Genomic DNA, 21182 nt, shown 5'->3' on the forward strand with positions numbered 1-21182 from the left:
CCTGCACTGGCCGCTCCGTCTCCTGGACCCTGACCGGCTGGAGAGGGCAGGGCTGTGACCGCCTGCCGCCCAGCCCCACCCCCCGCCGTGCCCCTCCTCACCCACAGCCTCACCCCTGCACTGGACCCTGACCGGCTGCCTGGCTGCTCCGCCAGCCCCTTGGCTCACAATCGGCCCTGCTTCCTGCCTGCTTCCTGGGCTGGACGTCTACCAGGAGGACAATCGGACTCGGCCTTTTGCTCCTGTGTTCAGCTCTGCTACCCAGGCCCGCACAGCTGGATGAGGAAATCCTGCCCCCCAGGCCCCGGGGCCCCAGGCACCTTCGGGCACGTAGGCCTCCTGGCTGTCAGGAGACAAAATCAAACAAATGACCCAGAGAGTCAAAAAGGAAATAATAAAGATAACTCAGGAGTTAGAAAACAAGCGAAACGGATGGACTATTCAATGCGAATAAGAGAAAGTCAAAGAAAGACTGCATAATGGTCACGAACACTGAGAAGGGATTTGAAAATACTTCCCAAAACTAAAAAGAGAAGAGTCAAATGACTTTCTGTGTCCACAAACACACAAGAAAACAAAAGTTTAAGAAGAAACTTCTGTGCGTGGGGAAAGAAAGTCTTTAAGGCGAGGACTATTTTACATTAGAATTAAGATCATCACCATCTTTGATGGTCTTTAAAATAAACTGCCAAAAATGAAGATCTGAGTTTTGGATTTGTCAGTCACCAAACAGAGCAGCAGGTAGCTTCAGTTATACAATGAAAACCTCATTAAATTATTTCTAAAGCTCCTTTCAGCTCTAACATTCCATAATTGCATAATCTTCATTTTTAAACAATAATAAAGGCCATTCCAACATGACATTGTGAAATCACAGGGCCACACGGGGCTAGACTCCCTGTGGAAAGATCCCATCCAACAGAGTGGCTTCAAGAATGAACTGAGATTATCAAAAAAGCTGCAAGGAATGGTGGAAAAACCCCAAATCACAGCAGTAATGGATGTTGAGTAGATGAGAAATTCAAGACAGAAGTTACTAAAACATATTATTTACATGGCAAAAATTTTAGACTAATAAACCAGGCTCTTAAACATTGCCCCCACCCCCAAGATGGGCAGGCCCGTGCCGGGTCATTTGTTCCTACTGGGGTGATGTCACCACACTGGGTTTAACTACTTTTAATAACTAGTACATTTTGGTCGTCGCTCACTTTCTCCTACATTAGATCAAATCAGCCTCTCGATGACCTATACTACATGAGTCATAATTTTTCTGTTTATGATTCAGAAAAATGTCTGCAGTCAGTACTTCCCAGCCTACTGTGGGTTTCTTCCAAGAACCAATTTCATCCTCATTGGTTTCCTACAGGAAACCAGACCAACTTCCTATTATTTTATTTTCCTTACTTTTAGCATACCATAGCCCACATCAAATTAACTGGAAGTGAGAGCGAGAGCAGACTCTATCCTACACAAAGAGAGGCCACCGCAAACAACGCCCCATCCAGAGGTCACGGATTCAGAATGAAACAGTGCGTGCGGGTATCAGAGCTTTCTTTCTGTGGAACTCCAAACCAAGTAAGAGAAGCATTCTAATCAACTTCTTACGAACATTAAACTCCCAGAAATAATTTTTGTTTAAAAACTATTATCCATGAATACAATAAATTCTACAAAATTGGTTCATACAGAGAAATTAATTATAAGGAACAAAATACGTGTTTTCCATTCCAGCCCAGTAACAAGCTGCTGGGAGAGCAGGGAGGCAGCTGAGACCGACCCACAGAGCCTTGGAGAGGGGGCAGGAGGGGCAGAAGCCCCCACCACGGCCTGCCATCACCAGCTGCCGTCAGGCGGGCCCTCCCCACACCGACCCTGCCCATCATTAAGAATCCACCTGATGTGAGATCACAGAAGGAAGAGCGCATGGAACATGGGCTTTCCAGGGACACTGTGATCATGGTCTGCGCTCACCTACTCCCCCAGAGCACCTGGGGAGCCAGGACGTAAGCGCTGTCACCGGCCACACACTGGTCAGCAGAACACGTCTGAGTGTCGAGGATTCTGCTGTGAACATACATCCGATTCTCCTTAGACTCCCTCCATCCTCCCCATTTCGGAGGGAAGGTACCGTTTCAGGCTTTACAAGCTCACCCGTCATTATCTGACAGAGAATTTATGTATACAAAACTATGCGCCGCCAAAGGGAGAATGCGTTTAAGGTGCATATCACACAGAGAGAAACCAAGAGCAGCGGCTCTCAAAGGGAGGCCCCCGCCAGGTCAGCATCGCCAGGACACATCCTGGAAGAGCAGGACCCCGCAGGTCAGACCCTATGGCTGATGCTGTGGTGGGCCCTCCTCAGGCAGGAAACTTCTAGAGAAGAAGCCACTCACTATGGGTTCCCTCCTGACCCTCTGTCTTCGCATCACTGAGCCATCCCTACGTCACGAACCGCTCGTGCCTGGCCCTCACCCAGCCTGCAGACGCTGCTCCTGCCTCAGGGGGCCTGATCTGCTGACTGGCTCACATGGTTCCACCCTCCTGTCTCCCCATCCCGTCCCCTTGTCATCCCTGACTCCCACCCTCCCCAGTCTAGGCGCTCCCCTCCCTGAGGATCAGTCTTCATCCTCTGTCTCCACCTGCTGCCTTGGCTTCAGCCTCTCGAGAATCCTTAGGACTGAACTCCAAATCCTTCTCCAACCTCACAACATACTTTAAGTTACCTTTGACCTGCATTACCTGAGTGTCCCTCAAGTCCTGTTGGGAGAACGTGTCCAGGGGGCCCCCTCGCACCCCCAGCCAGCTCAGCAGTCCTTCCTCCAACACCTGCTTCCGGCACTGGGACCACAGGCCCCCCGTCTTGATGGCAGTGGGCCGCCTCACCAGGCCCCCCGCTTCATCCACCTCACGCCCAGGTCGGCTGCCGCCGCCTTCACCCACCAGCTTCCTGCACTTGCGAAGCCCCACCTCCACTCACCTCTGAATCTGTCTCCTGTTCAGAAACAAGACAAGGAGCTCATCCGTGCTGCTTTTATTCAACAAAATTCTGGAAGTCCTAGCCACAGCAATCAGAGAAGAAAAAGAAATAGAAGGAATCTAGGCGGGAAAGGAAGAAGTAAACTGTCACTGTTTGCAGATGACATGACGCTATACCCAGAAAATCCTAACGATGCTGCCAGTAAACTCCTAAAGCTCATGAAGGAATTGAGAGAGGCGGCAGGAAACAAGTCTGTCGCATGCCTACACACTAACAATGGAATATCAAGAAGAGAAATTAAGGAAACAAGCCCATTCACCATCACATCAAAAAGAATAAAATACTTAGAATAAACCTACCTGAGGAGGCAAAGGGCCCGTACTCTGAAAACTGTAAGACACTTAGGAAAGAAAGCAAAGGCAGCACAGACAGATGGAGAGAGAGATGCTCTTGGACTGGCAGAAACACCACTGTCAAAGTAACTGCAGGCCCCAAGGCGGCCCCACAGCCCGTGCGATCCCACCAGATCACCAACGGTGTCTGTCGCAGAGATGAACCTTTTAAATTTGTATGGAAACACAAAAGACTCTGAACAGCCAAAGCGATCACGCAAAAGAGCAGAGCTGAAGGAACCACAGTGAGCAAAAGACGCTCAGCATCAGTAAACACCAGGGAAACGCCAATCAAAACCACAACGAGCTATCAGCTCACAGCAGCCAGAACAGCCGTCATTGAAGTCTGCAAACTGCAAACACTGGAGAAGCTGTGGAGAAAAGAGAGCCTGGGACACTGCTGGCGGGAACGTAAATTGGTGCAGCCACTACAGAAACTAGTATGGGGGCTCTATAAACTAAAATCAAGAGTAAGTGATCCCACAATCCCACTCCTGGGCATATATTCAGGAAAGATGAAAACTCTATGCCAAAAAGATACATGCACCCCAGTGTTCACTGAGGCACTGTTTACAATAGCCAAGACTTGGAAGCCACCTGTGTCCATCAACAGACGGATGGATAAAGAAGATGTGGTCCGTGTATACAATGGAATATCAGACAGGAAAAAGTGAGATAGTGCCATTTGCAGAAACACAGGTGATCCTCAGCTCAGTTCAGTTCAGTCGCTCAGTCGTGTCCGACTCTCTGCGACCCCGTGAACCGCAGCACGCCAGGCCTCCCCGTCCATCACCAACTCCTGGAGTTCACTCAGACTCGTGTCCATCGAGTCCGTGATGCCATCCAGCCATCTCATCCTCGGTCGTCCCCTTCTCCTCCTGCCCCCAATCCCTCCCAGCATCAGAGTCTTCTCCAATGAGTCAACTCTTCACATGAGGTGGCCAAAGTACTGGAGTTTCAGCTTTAGCATCATTCCTTCCAAAGAAATCCCAGGGCTGATCTCCTTCAGAATGGACGAGTTGGATGATCCTACAGAGTGTCATATTAAGTGAGGATGGCCAGAGAAAGGCAAAAGTCACACGATATCACTTGTGTGTGGAATCTAAAACAATGATACAGATGAACTTCTTTACCAAAAAATGGACTCACAGACAGAGAAGACAGATTTATGGCTGCCACCAGGGACAGCGGGTGGCAAGGTGAGCGATAAATGAGGAATTTAGGGAATTAATTATGGAATTAATAATTATGGAATTAACATAAACACTACATATAAAATAAATAAACAACAAAAATCTGCTGTACAGCACAGGGAACCACATTCCATTGTAAATTAACTACTTCAATTTAAAAACTGGCTAATTAAAAAAAAAAACACATAGAGGCCGCTCAAGCCCAGCCCAGTGCCCCACCTGCCCATCTCCGATTCCTCCCAGCACACTTCTCACTCAGCTTACGCTGGGCATGCATCATGTCACAAACATGTTCCACGTCTCCTCGCTTCTGACTCTCAGCCTTGTATTTTTACCTCAATTTCAACTACCTGCTCCCACTAAGAGTGTCTGTAAACTCCTCCCTGAACCTCCCTGACACCATGCACGCTTTCCCGAGACTGAGATCACCTATCACTAAAGACCCAAGGATGTCAGCGCCCACCTCTGCCATCCGTGAGAAAGCAAGACCCCCTGTGGCAGAGGTGGGTGCTCCACTCTGCCATGCACGCAAATGCCACTGAAGGGCCAACCTATTTTACAAGCCAAAATTCATTTCCAATTAAGCACCATTTTTGCCCATTAGCTGGCCGTTAGGCGAAGCAGACAAAACCCAATAAAACAGATAAACTTCACGTGGGGCCACTAGAAGACACCAGCTAAGCTCCCGTGGTCTCTGTGCGCACAGCCCGGCTGCTCGGGGGTGCTAACCAGACACACCAGGACACTGCATGTACAGAAAGCATGCTGGACTTTCTGAACTAATTACAAAGACATTTTGGAGAAAGAGAAGACTGACTCATTTAATGCTAAAAATGACAGGGGAAGTCCTTATACACATAAGTCTATAAAATCCCTGCCTCTTCCCACCATTCCACCTGATGACTTCCAGAGGTGATAAACCATCTATTAAACACCACCACAAAGGAAACGTCCTCATCTAAAGGAAGCTGGGTAACAGAGTATTCATTCCAAAACACTCTGTTTTGTCTGGAGACAGCAAGAAGCCTAGAGATAAATTACGACGTGAAGATGGACAGGCTGCCTCAATCCAGGATAAAGTCTTCACTCCTGGAGTGGCAGTTACTGCTTCTCCAGAGGAGAGGGGACAGGCCCTCAAGGCACAGCATGCCAGAGACACCTTTTCAGATGGAAAATACACTCAGAATCACTTAGAAAAATAACTCTGTGCTCATCAAAAGACAAGACCCTGACACCTTCCACAGCCCAGAGCTTAAGCGTGGATATAGAACAGAATCATCAGAAACTAAGAAAGGAAACAAGCACCTTCCGCCATAGCACAGACTGGTAAAGAAGTATCACTACTGGCGAATCGGCTGCCATCCTCCAAAGGTGACATCTTGGAGAAAAATGTGCTGTGAGGGTCTAATTTTGGCGTCAATAATGAAATCGGGCCTTCTACTTGCTTCTCTTACTATGTTCTACCCTTGGTTTCATTGATCTTGTCTGTAATTTCTTCCTTAAACTGGCAGAGGTTATAAAACAGGCATCTAGTTTCCATTTCACCCCACGCTGGGGGTGTGGAGAAACAGCAACCACCTCAAATTCTTTCTGAAGCCAGAATGCCAGGTTTACTGATGAAACAGCCAAAAAAGCTGATAGAGTTTCTGCTCCCTTCAGTTTGGGGGTGGGGGCTGCTTTAACTTGGAGTTAGTTGCTTCTATTTCTAAGCTCCACTAACTACCCTGATTAAACACGCATCTAAAAGGACTCATACCATCCCTGGCTGCGGATCTCACCCGGACACAGCAGCAGAAGCTGGAGTCAAGCAGACTGCCAGAATGCTGGGGGCAGCTCCCTAGGTTCCAGAAAGAGCCTCCTCTAAGGAGAGGCAGACAGACCCCCCGGAGAATCTGCCTGAATCCACAGAAAGAAGTCGGCGGGAGCTGTCTGTACCACAGCGCGGAAGGAACAAGAGTCCAAACAGGGTTTTTCTCCCAATAATGTGCACTGCTCACAAGAAAAGGTCGATTCCATTAATTCTCACACATTGGCACTCAAAAATAGTATTTTCTCAGCCAGTGATATCATCACTGCCAAAAATTAATATTAAAATAGAAGTTTTATTGACTTAATTTTCCAACATTTGAACAAAAGACTTCATGCACAGTGTGGGTTAAGGTAGCAGAAAATACATCTAAGTGGGGTTTGTGACTGTAAGATCAACCCCAAAGAAACGAACACTTTTATTCTAATGTCATCAGTAAGGTTTAATACACTGTTCACTAACAGAGAATAGACTTTTAGAAATGGTATTAGCATTTCTGTTAGGATTCTTAACACCCAAACTTTGCGAAGAATTAGACTTGAGGACTGGAACTAGTGGTTTTAGGACTGTATTAAGAATCACTAATTTGCCTTATTGTACTGCAGAAACCAACACAACATTGTAAAGCACTTTTCCCCCAATTAAAAGTAAATTTTAAAAAATAATTTAAAAAATAAATTAAAAGACACAAAATGAGGAAAAAAAAAAGAAGCAGCAGAAAAAAGGAAACTGCGGAACTCAGGACAGAGCAGAGGAAGCAGGCTCTGGCGGGCGGCTCACCTTGACGTGGCTCTGGGCTCCGAGGTTGTAGATCTCGGTGGGCCTCACCTCGTTAATGATCTTCACGAGGCAGGTGCTGTCGGTGAGGTCGCCGTAGTGCAGCTTCATGTCTGCAGGATTGAAACAACACCGTGAGCGGCAAGGGAACAGCGCCGTGCCTTCTGAAAACCTGAAGCCTAGATGGGTTCTGGGGTGGCAGCCCGTGACTGTCATCTGGAAAGACTCGAAACACCAGAGGCTCACACTTGCTGCCACGTCTATAGAGGACCTGCGAAAACTCTGATGCGCTTTCCACACCAACAAAATCACCACAGATGTTACACAATTAATGTAGCTTATGGCTCCCGGGTGACTGTAAGACATGCCACAGAAGAATGGGATTCAAAGAAAATCTGGCAATAAAGTGCACACTCTCCAGAGAAACCTGTGGTGGAGAGGAAGGCTCTGTTCAGAAACTTTCATCCAGTCCTTCGTAGACAGTCCCGGAGCCACTGTGGAATGCCTGACGTGGGCCACGGCTGATCAAAAGACATGTAAAGTGCTCTGATCCCAAATCTCAGCCGACCCCCACGTGGACTTCCCTGCTGGAAACAGGTGACACAGGCCAGGGGGCAACCTACTAACTTGATATTTTCATTACTTTTACATTTTGGTCTACAGCTAAATACAACAGCAGTACCTTTCTGCATTTTGCACAAAATGATGGTGATTCTCAGAGAGGCTTCACTGGAAAACCTAGTATTAAGGTGGAAAGACAGCCAGCAGGTCATCTTCCTGATGACATCGCTGCTGTGCGATGAACCCAAACCTTTCAATATGCAGGGCCTTGAAGTGAGCACAGGCTCCCGGAGGGTCTCTGCTGGCGGGCGGTACCCATGTCCTCGTCCCACCTGTGTCTGCCACGTGCTGCGGGCCGTGATAGAGTCAACCTCTCTCTGCCTCCACCGGCAAAACAGACTCATTCATGACCTCAGGAACTGCTGCCAAGGTCAGATGAGAAAACTGGGATGTCAGCTTGCAAGTATGTCACCAAAAACAACACACAACTGCAGAGACTGACAACCGCCTGTGAAGAGATTTACAGAGATTTTTGACCTGCATCTGCTTTTGGACCTGTACTCCCCGATTATGTTTAAAATTAATGTACAAAGACTGCTTGACTTGATTAAATTAGACCAAACGTGCAAAGCAGAGGTGGGCTCTGTGTGGAGCTGATCTGGCTCCAGGGCACGAGGACACCTGGAGAAGGGGATCAAAGGCTGGCCTGCTGCGGGCTCTCGGGCAGCGTCACCTGCCAGGCCCCTGGGCACAGCCTCAGCACAATGACTGCACAGCCCAGGGCCGCAGGCAGGCAGCGAAGGGCTTCAGAGTGTGCAGACAGCAGTCAGGGCAGGTAACTCAGGGGTAAATAACTGGGGTGTGATGGGCTTTGAGGAGAACAACACTTGAAAATACCTTATCATAATACAGGAAGTTACACAGAAAGAGAGTTTAGAGACAGAAAATGGCTTACTTCCTTCGATGTGAGCCTGGGGGTTCTTATACAGATGCTCGATTCGGCCAGTATTGAATGAACTGGATCGCCGTACAATGCCGTGGACCTTCATTTTTATCATGTGGAAGGAAAAGGATAAGTTATAAATCATTAATGAAGACTGACAGAAACTCAGAGGTCGTTCTGCTAACGTTCAGCTTTTTGGAACAACATCTAAGTGTGATATACAGACGTTCTCTAAGTGTGATATACAGGCGTTATCTAAGTGTGATAGACGTTATCTAAGTGTGATATACAGACGTTATCTAAGTGTGATATAGAGGTGTTATCTAAGTGTGATATACAGGCGTTCTCTAAGTGTGATATACAGGCGTTATCTAAGTGTGATAGACGTTATCTAAGTGTGATATAGAGGCATTATCTAAGTGTGATATACAGGCGTTCTCTAAGTGTGATATAGAGGCGTTCTCTGTGATATAGAGGCGTTATCTAAGTGTGATATACAGGCGTTATCTAAGTGTGATATACAGGCGTTCTCTAAGTGTGATATACAGATGTTATTTGTGATATACAGACGTTATTTGTGATATACAGATGTTATCTAAATGTGATATACAGGTGTTATCTAAGTGTGATATACAGACGTTCTCTGTGTGATATACAGGCATTCTCTAAGTGTGATATACAGACGTTATCTTGAATTAGTAGAAATAGTTCCACTACTTGCTCTTCCCCCAGCCCCTGGCCTCCACCTGCAGGCACCTCCCTCCAACCCTTTCCAGTGTTTTTACTGCCAATCTCAACCAAAGTATTTAGATAATGACATGACTTCACAGTGAGCGCTCAGCTGTAGATACTCAAGTGTCTCCTTTTCCAAACACACACACTTAGTCCTACCGCTGATAAAAATATCTCTTCCATTTGGAACTGAAGACAGACCCTGTGAGGCCTCATCCACTGCAAGCCTGGCCCGTCTCTTGGACTGAACACGAGGTCAGGGCTCTACGCCTCCCGCCCGGCCCAGCACCCCCGAGCTCTGCAGCAGGCACTGGGTGTCTAAACAAACACGTATCTCCATCCAGGAGAGAACTAGGGAGCAGCTGCTATTATGCAGTCATGTGGAAAAGCTAAGAAGGCGAAGTAGTTCAGGGCAGGGACAAGACTGAGGTCCTATGAGATTTAAGACATGAAGGAAACTCAAAGGAAGGGAAGATTTTTTTCTTTCAATCTTTATCTTTGACTTAACCATGACAAGTGTGAGGGGGAAAAAAAGTAGTTGGAACCAGAACGCATACCTGTCCAACACTGAAGAAAAGACTATTTGTGTCAGACACATTAGAGAAATTGTTCAAGACCTGCTCTCACTTCCTCCTCCACGTTGCCAATGCTAATACCAGCTTATGTCACCGGCTGCCCACGTTCCAGTTCTCCTGGTGGCAGTTTTAATCCTTCTCTTATTTTAGAAGAGTTCCTCCTACATTGGGTAGTTTCATTTGCAGCTGAATACACTTCTATATTTTAACTCAATCGTTTTCTGTCTATTTCGAACAAAAATTAATCCTTGGCATGACTCAAATATTCCTAGTGTGGGGGGGGTGGGGAGTTATAAGCACATAAGACTTTCTTTCAAAGAGAAAGAAATGTCATCGTCATTTTACGTGGCATACATGAGAAACTGGCTTCTGCAAAGGGTGCGACACATCCAGAGTTAATAATTCTGCTGGTCAGATGCTTCCTGCAAAGAGCTAGAACCACAGTATTGCCCAAGAGAGCTAAAACCAAAACAAGTTTGCAAACATGAGAATACTTTAAGACAGGAATATCACAAACTTGGTTGACGTTTCGGGAAGCCAACAGTAAAATCTAGGAGACGTTACACTGAGATTTGGGTATACAAGCCCCTTACTTAAGGGCTTCCCAGGCGGGGTTAGTGGTAAAGAACCTGCCTGCCAGTGCGGAAGACTTGAGAGGTGCAGGTTCGATTCCTGGGTGGGGAACATCCCCTGGAGGAGGGCATGGCAGCCCACCCCAGTATTCTCCCCTAAGGAATCCCATGGACAGAGGAGCCTGGTGGGCTACAGTCCCTGGGGCTGCAAAGAATCGGACATGACTGAAGCGACCTAGTACACACACACACACACACACACACACACACACACACACACACTCCCATTACTTAATTTAAAAGCAGAGAAAATTCTACTTACACTAAACTTTGAATTAATTCAACCTCATAGTCTCCAATTTTTCAAGTTGTTAATGACAAAGTTCAGCTACTCTATAAGCTTAATAAACTTTGTTTAGTAAAAACCAAGTTCACATGTATACTTATCATATCAAAACTGGTATTTACTACCAGTTACTTCTGAAATACAGAGATCTCAGATGTAATCTGAGCTTTATTTAATAGGATAGAGGGAAGTTTTTAAGTTCTAAAAACAGATAACTTAGTTTTGACAATGAAAAACTATAAATAATATGATTTAGTCTTTTTCTCTTGAAGGCTGGTCTCTGGATAAGTCACATATCCCAACAGCCCAAAGCAAAGAGAAATGCTATATACATACACATTTTATATCAACATAAAGTGAAAGTGAAAGTCACTCAGTTGTGTCCGACTCTTTGCGACCCCAGGGACTACACAGTCCATGGAATTCTCCAGGTCAGAGTACTGGCGTGGGTAGCCTAACCCTTCTCCAGCAGATTCTCCTGATCCAGGTATTGAACCAGGGTCTCCTGCATTGCAGGCAGATTCTTTACCAGCTGAGCCACCAGGGAACCCCTTTATATCAACATAAATGACTGTTAAAAATATTCAATGACATTGATGGACCCCATATGAAAATCAGATAATTACACGAAATCACAGCAAGTCACTTACAAGCAAAAGCATTAAGCACTAGTTTGGGGCCTTTTTTAAAAGGAAAAAAAAATTGTGTTTTAATTTCCCTTCACTCCCAACTCTTGGTATGTGTATATAGGGGAAGAAACAGTGCCAAATGTTTAATCCATGACAGCAGGTATTATTCTAAACTAATGAAAGCTGAGTCTGTCTACTTCTGAGACAGGTGAAACGCAAACTTTAAGACAAGCCAAAATGTGTGCACGTTGGATAATCTAGTTAAGAATTTGAGATTAGTGGCTTTTTCTTACCGAAGGGATGTATTTAATACGCAGGATTTTCTGTTTGTTTTCATAAGGATTTTTGGAGAAAAAGAAATGAGCGAGGAAACCAAAGTGAAAAGATGAATGAGCTAACTTCGAATAAATTTAACCAAAATTATTATTAAATTACAGAAGTTGAAAAACAAAATTTCTGAAAATCTGAGGGTGTTGAATGGAAGTAAGCATTTCTGAAAAATAAAGTGATGAAAAAGAGAATTTCAAGTTCTCACAATGTCAGAACAAAGCTGGTTTGACTTCAAAACCAAGAGTCAGATTAGGCTGTATAACACAGAAATGCTGATTAACTGATCACAGTCGATTGACTGACCACAGTGAAGAAAACAGAAAGCCATCACCACTGGATTTTTAAATTCTCCACGTCGTCATTTCTCCTGGAGTCAAGAGTCCTCCAGAGGCTGCTTGAGGCTCCTGCCTCTGAGAAGCCGGATGACATGGTTCCGTCAACGGCCTGCACGCACGGGCCGCGGCCGCGCACGCACGGGCGGAGGCCGGCACATATACTGGCAGTGACCACGCTTGCACAGGCAGTGCCCGCGCACGCACGGGCGGCGGCCAGCACATATACGGGCAGTAACCGCGCTCGCTCGGGCCATGCCCGCGCACAGAGTGTCCTCTGCAGAGTGAAAGCACAGCGCCCTCACTGCCCGTCCGATCGTGACTCCCATCCACAGGCCAGGGTGCTGCCGAGACCACGCGGCCAGCACCTCGGCCTACGGAGGGCAGACGTGGCCGTCAGGCCAACAGCCAGCACGTTGCAGAATGAAAGCCACGGAAAGCTTGGCCTCTTTGCACTGAGGCCTCGAGGATTTCCAGCAACTCAGAAGGAAGGACCCACAGCTCAGGAACTGGCGCTCGGGAGCTGGTCCTAGCAGACAGCCCCCGCCAGCTCTTCTCTCCTGCGGCTCCCTGGGGACGGCTCCTCCCAGGCAGGGACACCGCGCTCCCCTGTCCTCTTTATATTCTGAGTCCCTGTCCCCTGTCACCGAGTGAAGCAACATAGGTTGTCCACATGCTCCCAGATACAGCTTTTCGAGGGTTTGGCCGTGTCCTTCATTTTTCTGGTTTCTCTGTATTTTTGCACAAATAGGTACAAAAGCATACTGTTGGCTTATCTGCTAACGACGATGCCAGGAAGGCACCTGAAACCAGAGGGACCTTCACAGGAAGCTTCACTCCTCTGGCTTCCTTTTCTCTCACGATGAGAAGAAGCAGGCGCAGGGCTGGGACCTGGGCCATGTCACACACCTGCCCTTCCCTGGTGCAAGTAACAGGCGGGCCAAGGGCCTCCTGCAGAGTCTGTGTCCCTCGGCTGGTCAGCACCGAGCTGCACCCCTGCCTCTGGGGTCAGCCCCCCGCCCCCGGGCTCCTCTGCACCGTTGCCCACAGGCATCTCACCGGCTCTTCACCACGATCTGGGGGGCACGGGGACGCAGTTCCTAAGTCTCCGAGAGGCCGTGGAGCTGGCAAAGGATAAGGACACAGTCCTGCGTGGGGATGGCCAAGGGCTGCCTCGGAAGCACCCTGCCTGCTCACCCCCTGCTCCAAGTTGGCTGGCGCTACAAAGGGGCAAATTGCCCTCTGCACTTTAACAATGTGGAGAATTAAATCCATAAAGGTTAAAGGGAGATTTTCTATAAAACCTGAGAATTATTGGCTTTTCTCATCACAAGATGACACCTGCAGACATCCTATAAATAGTGAACACCGGCTAGATCTGCTCTCTTTATGAGCACTCGTGTGTGTGTGTGTGTGTGTGTGTGTGCGCGCGTGTGTGTGTGTGTGTGCGCGCGTGTGTGCGTACGTGTGTGTGTCTGTGTGTCTGTGTCTGTGTGTGTGTGCACTCAGTTACTCACTCGTGTCTGACTCCTTGTGACCCCATGGACTGTAGTCTGCCAGGCTCCTCTGTCCATGGGATTCTCCAGGCAAGAATACTGGAGTTGGCCTGTTCCAAGTGGGTTGCCATTTCCTTCTCTAATGATATCAAATATAACATAACTCTAAAATGCTCTGCTTTGCAGAATACATACTGATCACCCAATTATTACAGGAATCCATGTATATGAACATGTGTGTACATGTATATTCCTATAATTACATTTTACCTATCTTGATGGCATTACAAGATGTAGAACTAGTTATTATTTGATAAAGACACAGAAGGTTCAATCATATCTGCGCCTAATTAAAGTCTAAGAGTCAAAGTTCTCAAAAATTATGAGTTACAGTTAAAAAAAGACAACCCTACGTTCCTTTCCTTCCGGTCCTGCCGGGCTCAGCTGCCAGATCCCTGGCTATTGCTCCCCCACGGTCCACGGCGCACATTTCCAAACAACGCACCTGCCCCTGGAAAAAGGTGGCGGCCCAAGCTATCCACGCAAACACGCCCGAATCAGGGTGGCACGGGGGCCGCTGCTCGGGACTCTGGTGACTGCAGAGCACGAGTCTCTCGAGAGGCACGCGTCCAACCACTGTTCTCAAAAAGGGTAAGGTGCCCACACGGAGCTACACCCATTTCATACATGAAACTCTTGTTTGTTTTGGGGAGAGCAGTAAACTTGGAAGGAGGAGAAGCAGCAGGAAAGGAAGACGAGGGCAAGGGCAGCAAGCCCAGCCGCGGCACTGGCCGCCCCAGCCCACGGGCCAAGAGCTGGAAAGCCAGCGTCCTGAGGTCAAGTCTGCCGCTCAGGCTGGGGGGCAGCGAGCTGTTACTGCTCGATGCAAATCAAGGGACTTCACTGGGAGCGGGACTTTTTTGTGTAGCCACGACCTCATAAAGTCACCCGAGAAGGGCCTGGCGGGCCTGGCTGCTGGTTTATCTGAGCATGTGGGGAGCGAGCAGAGCCGAGAGCGGGGAGGGGGCGCCGCCCGCGTTCGCCAGCAGATAAAGGGCACAATGGGCTGGCACGGGGACAGGCCCGGGAGCTCATTCCGCCCCCGCCGCCTTATCCGAGTTTCCGTGGAAAACACGCGCAGAGGAAGCAGAGGAAGCAGGAGGCCGCGGGATTCCACCCGCTCAGGCACTCACCTCGTAGCCCTTCTCCAGCAGGAACTCGGCCAGGTAGGAGCCGTCCTGGAAGACAAGGAAGAGGGACAACGTCAGACCCACCGCAGCCACGACCAAGGCTTGAGAACAGCCTTTCAGGGGCTCTGTGGACGTAGAAAGGCCCAACGCAACCGCCGAGAAAAACGGCTCAGACGACATCCGACGTGAACACAGCGCACTGCTCTGCTGTCCTCCGGGCCTTTCCACAGGCGGGAGCTCATCTGAGCCTGTGGGGGGACGAGGCGGGGGCCGCTGGCATCACTACCCGCGCAGGGAGAGATACTGAGGGCAGGGACACTGAGGGCAACGGGCAGAATGTGAGGCTTCAGAGTCTGGTGGATCTGGTTCAGGTTTGGCCACTTGTAAGCCGTGTGAAACACACAGAACGTGTGGGCCTTGCAGAAGGCCTTGGTGCTGCTGGGACAGAAGACAGGGCTCGGACAAAACCGGGGGTGGGGGGTCACTGGGGGAGGGACGACACAGGAGCTGTGGGGGCCGCGGAGAGGGCAGGGCGAGGACGGGGAGGGGCCGACAGCGCAGGGTGCTGACGTCCCTGGGAAAAGCCAGCACGTGGAGAAGAGGCCCTCCAGGCTTCGGGCCCAAGGGGCTGGAGAGTCACGAGAAAGGGTTTAGGGGTTTGAGGGGGGTGGAGGTGGGGGCAGTAGACGTGATCAGATCTGTACCATCCCTGCCCGTGTGCCTGCACGCGTGAATGGGTTTCAATAGAAGGAGTGCACTTATTTCATATAGAGTAGTAAGAGCTCCGTTTGCACGCATCTTAAGTCGAGCATTCTCTAAGATCAAGGTGTCAGACTAAACACAGAGATTTGCAACTTGTTTTTTGTTTTATTTTATTTATTTAGGCTGTGCGGAGCCTCTGTTGCAGCCAGGCCCTTCTCTAGCCGTGACAGGCGGGGGCCCTTCTGCAGCTGCAGTGTGGGCCTCCTCCTTGTGGCATCGTCTCTCGTTGAGGCTCCCGAGCTCCAGAGCTCAGGCTCAGTAGCTGTGCTGCACCGGCTAAGCTGCTCCACGGCATGTGGGATCTTCCCAGATCAGGATCGAACCCATGTCTCCTGCGTGGGCAGGCAGATTCTTCACCACTGAGCCACCAGGGAATCCCCTCCCAACTTATTTTCTAAAATTCTTTTATAAATGCCTAAGTAAGGAGAGGGGGTCTGTGTATTTTATGTGCCACTTTCAGGGAAGAAAGCGTGAGAGTCATCTAACTGAACCACTAAGAGGCCGCACGGCACAAAATCACGGTTCCAGAGACAGTGATGGTACAGACCACCCCAGCCCTGCCCGGGTGACCAGGTGCTTCACAACCAGCCCATAGCTGTGTTTTCGCTCCCAGCCCAGGCAGGCCCCTCATCCATCCAGGCTTCACAGCTGCTGGGGCTCTGTGCACAAATCTGGTTGGGAGCACTTGGGTTTTCTTTGGTTTCCTAAGTTTGAGAAAAACCTTAAAATATCCTTTTGAGGTTCAAAGGTGTCTATCAGATACTCCAGGAATAAGAAAAATGAAGCGGGCTTTATTCCTATCATTGCTGTACTCAAAGCTGGGACTGGAGACACACTGCCGCTCCTGGAAATGGCGCGGTTGCCTCAAGGGGGTTCACGCTTTAGCGCAGAAGTCAGAACGAACTCAGGCAGGACCACTCGGCAAGGGTATCAGGGACACATTTTGTGGTTCATTGAAACATGCAGCAAATTTTCTTCTGACTCCTTGATATAAATATTCCGGTATATAGACTCAGGTGGAGAAGAAGAGAAGTGCTCTGGCATATTCCTTTTCCTCCCCCTCTCGTGATATACACACAGCTGCTTGGTTTCACACACCCAACATGCAAAGTAAATCAGACAAGACTGCTGTACAACGCACACTCCGACAAGCCAGGTCAATCGACAGGACCCAAAAGCCTTATATGCTTTGCACATTTTTTGTTTCTCTTGGAATAAAAAGTTAAAATGCACTGTACTTCACCACAGTTGCCCAGAATGTTTTAAAAAAGAAAAAAAAGGCAGCGGTGAGACCCTGGGGGAGGGGCGAGCTGTGATTATCCAGACGCTGATGCGAAGCAGGCCTGCCGGGGCTGGACGCTGCCAATAGGTCCTGTTCTTCTCACCGGGCCCTCCTCAAACTTTCCAGCCGCCTGGAACATTCTGCACCAGCGGTGGCACCCGCTTCCTCCCCACTTCCTTGCCAAGCCTCCCGAGTGATAGGGCCGGCAACACAGTGTGGGAACGGAGCTGCAGGGCCCCGGGCCCCAGCCTCCCCCGGCCCCCAACCCTGCGCCGAAGCCCCTCCAGCAGGACAGGTGGAAGAGTGACCCGTCACACCCCCGAGGCTGCAGCCAGCGCCACAACCGGACACCCGACTCTGCAAACCCGAGGGGCTAAGGGACTAAGGGCCCCGCTCACTCACCATGAGCACACTGACTCTGGGACAGGTTCCAGCCTGGGCTCAGTCCTCGTCACAGAAACGTTTTCACTGGAGAGCTGACACTCCAACTGTGACTCTTTCCATCTGACTTTGCACACAGCTATTAAAAGAATCTCCTTTCCATATTAAAGGCCGTACAGCTTGAAGCAAGCACTGCGGCTTTGACATTTTCAAAACACAGAAGTATTTTCTATCTTATTCTCACAGGAACACCCCTGGAGGGCAAGCAGCCACTTGGCCTGTGAGACAGGTGGAGGTCAGCTGCCCACCTGGTCCCCACCGTGAGAGGGGAGGCAGGACTAGAGACCGGGGCTCCCACCACTGTCACCCAGAAAACACGCTCCACCCCCGGGACCCACCAGCCCATGTCAAAACCCAACACAGTAATAAAAACTCCAAAACAGATTCATCGGTAAATCAAATTGCTTTCGTTGCTTTACCGTCATGACAGGGCAACGGTGCCTCTTGTTTTACCCAAGTGACGCCAACGCAGAGGTCCCAAACTTTAGGACCACCTGGAGCTCGGAGGACTGGGCAGGACACAGGGCCTCAGGTGGGCACCAGTGCCCCTGGGGAAGTGCCTCAGTGCCATTTGGAGGTGGACTTGGCTTGGTGGTGGATGTTCGTTCTGGGCTGTAAAGCCCAGGGGCCAGAGCCACGGTCTAGAATCCAAAACAGGCAGATTTCAGTGCCTGGGGCTGCAGCTGTGGCCCTGAGTAGTTCTGTCCTTCACCTCCGTGAAATGTTCCAGATATAAACCCATAAAATTCACAGCAACTCTAGAAGTTAACTGAATCGTATTTTGATTGTAGGATAAAAATTATCTAAAATTTCACATCTATGAAAAGCTGAAAGAAGTGGAGGAAAGTCCCCCGTTCTCCTGATGTCCAGAGAAGGCTGAAATAGCCCTGACGACGCTCATGCCCACCCACGACCACACACGGATGTGCCTGGACACCCCTCTTCCCGGAGAGAGGAGGGGCGATTTCTCCTCTCTTTTCAAACATGGACCCTCTTCCAGCCCAGAGGACGAATGAGAAGAATGCTGTTTCAGATGCAACCTGAGCACCCGGCCCCTCCGAAAGGCACCTGAATCAGACCGTACATCTCTGCCAAAGCATTGCAGGAAGCGTCTTCAGACATAGGAAGACAAGCAGAATCGGGTGAAGAACGGGCCACCGATAAAATGAACTCCCCTGTCTACATCACCTGCAACACCAGGTAGTAAAACACCCAGAGTTTCCAGCAGTGCCTGCCGTGCGCGTGACCCCAGGTGGGCCAAGAACTCCTGTGAGTCTAGCGTGCCGGCCTCTCCACAGCGCGTCTAGGTGTGCCAGTCTCTCTACAGCGCGTCTGGCGTGCCGGCCTCTCCACAGCGCGTCTAGGTGTGCCAGTCTCTCTACAGCGCATCTAGGCATGCAGGCCTCTCTACAGCGCATCTAGGCATGCAGGCCTCTCTACAGCGCGTCTAGGTGTGCCAGCCTCTCTACAGCGCGTCTGGCGTGCAGGTCTCTCTACAGAGCGTCTAGCGTGCCGGTCGCTCTACAGCGAGTCTTGGTGTCCTGGTCGCTCTACAGCGAGTCTAATGTGCCAGTCGCTCTACAACAAACATTTTCAGCTAACCGCAGTTACAATAGCAAAGTCATTTGTACCTCCAGCGAGAGAAGCACAGACACCTCACAGGTGAACAGAAGAGACTGCTGTGAACTGGAACGAGAACTGCCCCTGGGAAGACGAGCTCTGGCACTGTGAGAAATCCAGAGGCAGGATGTCCAGGGAAAGCATTTTCACCAGGCGCATGGCTGCAACACAAATCACTGGACAAAATCTCCGTCAAAAACACAGATTTCAAAATCCCAAAGGGATTAATAAATCCCACTGTCTCATTTCACAGGTCAGGAAATGGAGACTGAAAACACTAAATGTTCAGTGTCCAATCACACAGTTAGGAAGGAGCAGAATGTTACAGAAAGGAAAGAAAGAGAGAAAAGAAAAAAATAGATATCCAGAATCTCAGATCTCAGAATTTTCCACTAAAAGGCACTGTGAAAAGAACTAAAATGAAGACACTGGACTAACACCTACAGCTGAGAAGCAGAGGGAAGACCAAGACGCAGCCCCCAAGGATTAGGAGGGCAAATACAAACTGACAGGTCCAGGACCCCGTCAATACATAAAACATACAAATAATCCCACTCCTGCAGTCTTTAGAGTTGAAAATTATTTCCCCACAAAAGCTGAGCTCGCCAGAGGGCAGATTCTCACTCGTGATTCACCTCCTCGTAGAGAAAAGTGGTTCAGGTGGTAAGGAATCTACCTGCCATGCAGGAGACCCAGGTTCGATCCCTGGGTCAAGAAGATTCCCTGGAGAAGGGAACGGCCACCCTCTCCAATATTCTCGTCTAGAGAATCCCATGGACAGAGGAGCCTGGCGGGCTACAGTCCATGGGCTACAAAGGGTCGGACACGACTGAGCAACATTCATTTTCAGAGACAAGTGACCAGCGGCCGCTGCTCAACCAAGAACGAGGGACCCTCCTCTCTGACACGGATCCCCTGCTGGGCGAGAGCCACTGCGCACACACCTCACACATTACAGTCCACACGCACACACCGCATACACACACGTGCCACACGCCTCACACCCACATCATGCATCCAGTGGGGACCCAGGTTCTGCCTCTGGTCCAGGGCCTCCCAGGAAGCCGTGATGAGCTGGAAGGTTAAGGGCAGCCTTTCAGAAAGAGGCTGGACACCCCCCACCACTGTCAGCCAAAGCATCACTCCATCTTCAGTTCTTTCCCACAAACACTCTCAAAATTTTGTAATGCTAATTTCAAATTAACATTCAATTTCAAGAGATTCTAATATTAAGTCCTGTGTCTAATGGTAAACTTAATATAAAATATCATAGAGGAAAGGAATGATCTAAAAAGTTAATTTTAGAAAATATTTTATTTTCAGCTTGATAGGTTAAAAAATGTTTTTCTTTCCATTTTTTGATTAGGATATTATTAAGACTGACGACGTTTTTGTGTTTATGACTGTGTGCCCTATTTCTTCCGGAAATTATTTATTCTTTAGTATTTCTTACACATTTTTCTAGTAGGCTGTATTTCCTCAATTAGTTTGTTTCTCTAAGCATCTAGAAAATATACAAAACTGACTAATTTCTATCTCCAATAAAAGACACTAAAAAAATATTTGGAACTAGGTGGGCAGAGATTTTTAGTGGTAGAACAAACCCCCATGATAACTGGTTTAAAATTCATTCCTTTCAAACTGCAAATGATTATTGTAAACTCTTGGTTTAATGAGCAAAGAAGAATGAAAACACAAAACCCTGAACTCCAGGGGCATCAACCCAGTGCAGCACTCGGCAGCAACTCTGACTCCAGCACAGCAAAATGCTTTTCTGTGCTTCAGGAAACTGTCGTAAGAAAAGTGGGCTTAGAGGGAAGAGCTGCCAATAAGGCACAGAAAGATCATTTCTAACCACACGGTTAGAAGAAGGACAACTCAGACAGTGCAGCACAGCCCCAGAACTGCATAGAAAGCCCCGGAAGCACGTCCGGGGTGCTGAGCACACATGTGCCTGGGTGAGTGTGCCACGCGCATGGCGCGTGGATGTGTCCTGTGGGGCTGGCTGCCCACCTCCCACCCGCCTCCCCTCCCGTTTAAAACACAAGCCCCTTCGGTCTGAACCCTGCGCCATTTCTGTCTCCAGTCGTACACTCGCGCTGAAGCTCCTGCGCTTCCCAGGGAAGCAGAGGCCCTCATGCGCCCTGGTGTGACTGCAGGTGGCGGTGACACCAGCCCCAGCGCCGGGCGGGAGCGCTGACCCAGCACGCGGGAGCGCTGAC

At 49.1% G+C, this 21182-nt stretch overlaps 1 protein-coding gene across 1 annotated transcript in view; it reads right to left on the minus strand.

Annotated features, from left to right (window-relative positions):
* Positions 1 to 21182, minus strand: part of GMDS (GDP-mannose 4,6-dehydratase) — a 412847-nt gene that overhangs the window by 316223 nt on the left and 75442 nt on the right. Inside the window, exons 2-4 of the mRNA XM_040249271.1 lie at positions 14859 to 14903; positions 8666 to 8753; positions 7153 to 7262 (exon numbers count right to left, since the gene is read on the minus strand). Of these exons, the coding sequence (XP_040105205.1) occupies positions 7153 to 7262; positions 8666 to 8753; positions 14859 to 14903 (243 nt within the window). The remainder of the gene's footprint in view (positions 1 to 7152; positions 7263 to 8665; positions 8754 to 14858; positions 14904 to 21182) is intronic.

Source organism: Oryx dammah, unplaced genomic scaffold (genome assembly GCF_014754425.2).
Source record: "Oryx dammah isolate SB20612 unplaced genomic scaffold, SCBI_Odam_1.1 HiC_scaffold_11, whole genome shotgun sequence".
Taxonomy (NCBI): Eukaryota; Metazoa; Chordata; class Mammalia; order Artiodactyla; family Bovidae; genus Oryx; species Oryx dammah.